The 5546-nt window shown below is 35.9% G+C and overlaps 1 protein-coding gene across 1 annotated transcript; it reads left to right on the top strand.

The window, feature by feature from the left end:
- Nucleotides 1–4173: 4173 nt before the first annotated feature.
- LOC122738124 (taste receptor type 2 member 1-like) lies at nt 4174–5079 on the top strand. The gene has a single exon (XM_043980190.1). The coding sequence runs from the start codon at nt 4210–4212 to the stop codon at nt 5077–5079; it is 870 nt and encodes a 289-aa protein (XP_043836125.1). The 5' UTR covers nt 4174–4209.
- Nucleotides 5080–5546: the final 467 nt, after the last annotated feature.

Below are 5546 nucleotides of genomic sequence, written 5' to 3' on the forward strand. Positions count from 1 at the left end.
CCAGAACCCACTGCCTTCATGCTGTAATTGCCCAAGAGAAGCTTATCACAACCTCCCATCTGGGCTACATAGCAACCTCCAGGTCACCAAAGTTCTTATCCTTGGGTAAATAGCATAAGCAACTTCTGAAATAATTGTTTCATCTGTAAAATGAAAAAGTTGGACAAGAACATCCTCCAAGTATAATGCTTTATGATTTTATTATAACATATTCAAGTATCCAATTATGTTTTAATTTTTTTCTAGCATCCACCTGTTCTAATTGGGAATGCCAACTACAAAAGTACTCTTTTAACAATTATGTGTCTATCATATTTCTTATTTTGTTTTTCTTTTCCAAATTGAAGTAGATCTATTTCCTTTTATAAAACCCTTGCCTTGGGAAATTCAAAATCCCCTCGTTTCTCTCCTTTAGGAACTTTTCTGATTGTATATTTTTGGAGAAAAAGTACCTTAAAAATCCTACCAGAACAGGATGTTGCAAATGTATATATTCCCCAAATCACACTATACCAACTACTGTATGCTCTTAGTTGGCAATGTGAGAGAGGCAGCATAATATGAGTCCTGGACGTTAGATGTCTGCTTTTTGCTTATTTTGGGAATTTGGCTGTTCCTTTTTCTAGCTGTTCTTCTTAACATGTTGTCAGCATGATTATGTAGTACCATAACCTGAAGTCACAGTTTCTTTCACTTATAAACTGAATTACTACTAATAATTTACCATACAGGGTCCCTACTTAGAATCAGGTAAAACGTTTCCATATTATTACTTTTTAAAAATAATAATAAACATTTTATTTAAAGTTTTTAGTTCCAAATTCTATCCCTTCTTCCCTCTCTCCCCTCCCCACTCCTAAAGGCAGTAAGCAATCAAATATAGGTTATACATGAGCAATTATGTAAAACGTTACCAGATTAGTAATTTTGTACAAGATATAAACAAGGAGGCAGAGCCAAGATGGCTGAAAGAAGACAGAAAGTTGCCTGAGCTCTCCCAAGTTTCCTTCAGAAACAATGTTAAATCAAGCCTCTAAATGGATTCTGGAGCTACAGAAACTACAAAAAGACAGAGACACACAATCTTCCAACTTGAGATAATTTATAAGGACTTTAGGAAATGTCTGTTTCACTTGGATGAAAGGGGATCACAGCACAACTCAATGCAGGGCAGAGGGTATCTGGGCAAGTTAGCAGGAGGTTCTTGGCAATAGCAGAGATCAGCAGCTGCAGCTCCTTGGTCCCGGATCAGCAGGCTGGTGATGCAGAAGGCCAGGGGTTTTTTTGTTTGTTTGTTTTGTTTTGTTTTGTTTTTGTTTGTTTGTCAGGCAATGAGAATGAGGGTTAAGTGACTTGCCCAGGGTCACAAAGTTAGTACGCGTCAAGTGTCTGAGGTCACATTTGAACTCAGGTCCTCCTGAATCCAGGGCTGGCACTTTATCCACTGTGCCAGCTAGCTGCCCCCTAGAAAGATAGTTTTGAGACCCCCCCCAAGCCCCATCTTAGAAGCCAAACTGCGAGCTAAAACTACCACCCACAGAACAGTCATGACTAGGCCAAGCCATCCCAGCTCAGGGAGCAAGTGCAGACTGCAGAGGAGTCTGCAAACCCCAGAAAGCTCACAGCAGAAAGCCAGTGATAAGCTTGCAACGGTGGGCCCTGTGCCCCAGGAGCAGACCTCAACTTTAAAACTTGAAAAATAGGCTGCAATATGAATAAGAAACTGAAAAGGACCTTTACCATTGAGAGCTTCTACCAGTATCAAAAATGAAAGGGGTGAATTCACCACCAATGAAGTACAAATTGAAGCAATAATTAGGCACTATTTTGTCCAACCAGATGCCAATAAATTTAACAATCTAAAGGAAATGGATGAGTTACAAAAAATATAAATGGATGAGTTACAAAAAATATAAATTACCCAGATTAATAGAAGAGGAAATAAAAGACTTGAATTGCCCCATTTTAGAAAAAGACATTGAACAAGCCACCAATGAACTCCCTAAGAAAATATCTCCAGGGCCAGATGGGTTTACCAAACATTTAAAGAACAATTCATTTCAATAATATATAAATTATTTGGGAAAATAGATAATGGAGTTCTACCAAATTCCTTTTATGACACAAATATGGTGTTGATACCTAAACCAGGCAAAGCCAAAACAGAGAAAGAAAATTATAGACCAATTTCCCTAGTCAATATTGGTACAAAAATTTTAAATGAAATATTAACAAGGAGATTATAGCAATTTATCACTAGGATAATAGACTATGACCAGGTGGGATTTATACCAGGCATGCAGGGCTGGTTCAACATTAGGAAAACTCTCAACATAATAAACCACATCAATAACAAAACTAACCAAAATCATATATGATTTATCTCAATAGATGCAGAAAAAGCTTTTGACAAAATACTAATTCCTATTAAAATAAAACACTAGAGAACATAGGAATAAATTAAGGTTTCCTTAAAATGATCAACAGTATCTACCTAAAAGCTTCAGCAACCATCCTATATAATAGGGATAAGTTAGAGACATTCCCAATAAGATCAGGAGTGAAATGAGGATGTCGATTATCACCTGTATTATTTTTTATTGTATTAGAAATGTTAGCTTTAGCAATAAGAGAAGAAAAAGGAATTGAAGGAATTAGAATAGGCAAGGAGGAAACAAAACTATGACTCTTTGCAGATGATATGATGGTAAACTTACAGAATTCTAGAGAATCAACTAAAAAACTACTTGAAACAATTAACAACAATGTTTTTGAACAGACATATAATCATAACTACTTTGCATTCACATTGTGCTACTTATTTTGAGCTTACCATCTTTAATGCTTCAATTCTTTATAAACATTTTGGGAAAAAATTACTTCAAACATGAGATTATTATGTTTTCCAGTATTCTAAATTCTGACTATAAGTAACATACTTTCTACTGAATTATTGAATGAAAATGGAACTTGATAAATCACAACTGGTTTTACTAGCAACTTTCTTGAAATAGTATTTTATTTCTCATAGTTATATGTAAACATAATTTTTAATATTTATTTTAAAAAACTTTTTAGTTCCAAATTTTCTCTATTCCTCCCTCACCTCCCTCTTCCCTGAGACAGTAAACAATTTGATGTAGGTTATATATGTTCAATTATGCAAAACATATTACCATATTAATTGGCTGTGAAAAAAGACACATACCCAAAAAAGAAGAAAACATGAAAAAAAACAGAAAGTAAAAACTAGCATGTTTCAATTTGCATTCAGACTACATCAGTTCTTTTTCTGGAGATGGATAGCATATTCCATCATGAATCCCTTGGAATTCTCTTGAATCATTGTATTGCTGAAAAGAGTTAAGCGGTTCAATATGTTATTTATATATTAAGTTGTTAAGTTGTTCAATCTAAGTACAGTATTACTGTTATTGTGTACAATGTTCTTGTTCTCCCTGTGGACTTTTCAAGCATGCTTCAGACAGTTATGTGTTACACTTTCAAGGGCAAATTATTTTTTTAAATCAATTTTATTTTTTCAATATCAATTTTATTTTTTCAATTGTCAAAAGTCTGCTTTCTCTCCTTTCCATTCTCCCAATTGTGGAAGAGAGACAAATCCCTTGTCACAAACATGTATAGTTCAGCAAAACAAATTTCTACACCAACCATGTCCAAATACAAATTGTTAATGGCAGTGATTGATGGTCGTGATAGTAGTAATAGTGAAGCACAAAATCTTTCAGGTCAATCATTTGGCTCAGGAAGTTTGCATACAGTGACTGATTTTTGTAAATTGAGTGGAGTGATCTCTAAGTTTCCATTGGTTTATGATGATGTTTTGCAATAAATAGACATGAAAAATGCAAAGACAAGGTGCTAAAACAAAATTGTTGGTCATCTGGGTCTTCACTTATTTGAATCTTCATGAACAAAACTGAGGACGCAAATGGAAAACATCCTCCAGCTACTATATCACATTGGCTTTATTCATGAGGTGAGCTTCCTTTTAGGTAGGACAATGCAAAAATAAATTAGGTCTTTGATTAGTTAAGATAGGAAGAAGATAAATGAGAGGATATAAACTTTTTTGAAATCCATCAGGAGAAAACTGAAGGAAATCAATTATTATTTTTCTTCAAAATGGCAGATCCATTCTCAATTCTCCAACTCCTTTTTGGGATAGCTCAATTTTTTGTAGGAATTATGGCAAATGGAATCATTGTAATGGTGAGTGGCTTTGAGTTTATCAAGAGGAAAAGGGCCTCTGCATACGACCTCCTTCTGACCAGTCTCGGATTCTTCAGGATTTTTTTGCAAGCATTAATATTTGTGAGTAATCTGATATTTTTCTTCACTCTACAGATATTTATAGGCCAAGAATCATTTTTATTTTTCTTTTTCATAAATGAAGTCAACCTTTGGCTGGCTACTTACCTTTCTGTCTTCTACTGTTTGAAGATTGCCAACATCGTCCACCCTTTCTTCCTCTGGTTGAAGACGAGGCTCTCTAGGCTTGTGCCATTGTGGATTATGTTGTCACTGCTGTTTTCATTTGCCATCTCTGTAGGCCATGATCTACTCTACTGGCCAACGGCCAAACAGGAGCTGAAAAGATTTGGGGCAGGAAATACTACTGTCAATAGTATTTTCCTGTATCTGTTTCCAGCTCCAGTTCTTGTTCTGGGGTTGATAGTGCCATTTTGCATGTTCAGTGCTGCATCATTGCTATTGCTCTATTCTCTCTGTAGACACACCAGACAGATGAGAGGTATGGCAACTGGCTTCAGAGACCCAAGCACCAAAGCTCATATTTGGGCCATAATATCAATATTCTCCTTTCTTGTCCTCTATATCACCTATTATGTTGGGGTAATGATATTACTTTTTGGACCGTCTTCCCAAACACTTGTGTTATTTTTTTATTTCTCATTGGCTGCTTTATACCCCTCTGCACATTCCATCATCTTAATTCTAGGAAATTCAAAGCTGAAGCATTATATAAGAAAGTTTCTGCTCTCTTCCAAGTGCTGTCTAAGAAGAGGTTCATCGCTAGACTCTACACAAACCCAATAAAGCATGCTGTTTCTAAACCTGCATCACTTAATCATAGGCGTCACAAATCAATTTGATACACTTTTAAGTTTAAAAAGGGGGAAAGTTCATGATGTCTCTCTTTTGGAACATTCCATTGATTGCTAGCATAACTTCTATATTTTGAAGATCAGGACTCAACTGCAGTTAGTGCTGAAGTCCAAGTAAAGACTGTTTCTTCTGGTATTGAAAGCACTGACTGAACATCTGCTCTCTCCTGATGATACCTCTGTTTGGGGAGACTCTCAAAACAGTCCTGAAGGTCACAGAAAAAGGAGGCAATTCCTTCCCTTGTCACCAGAGGGGAAGGTGAGGACAAGTTTGACTTTTATCCCCACCAGTCAGACTGAATTCACAAATGCTGGGGTTATGCACAAACAGATGAATAAAGGAGATTTGGGAGTCCAGTGTTTAGATTAGTTTGCCTTAATTGGACAGATAAAAGAGGT

The sequence above is a fragment of the Dromiciops gliroides genome, chromosome 1 (assembly GCF_019393635.1).
Source record: "Dromiciops gliroides isolate mDroGli1 chromosome 1, mDroGli1.pri, whole genome shotgun sequence".
Lineage (NCBI taxonomy): Eukaryota > Metazoa > Chordata > Mammalia > Microbiotheria > Microbiotheriidae > Dromiciops > Dromiciops gliroides.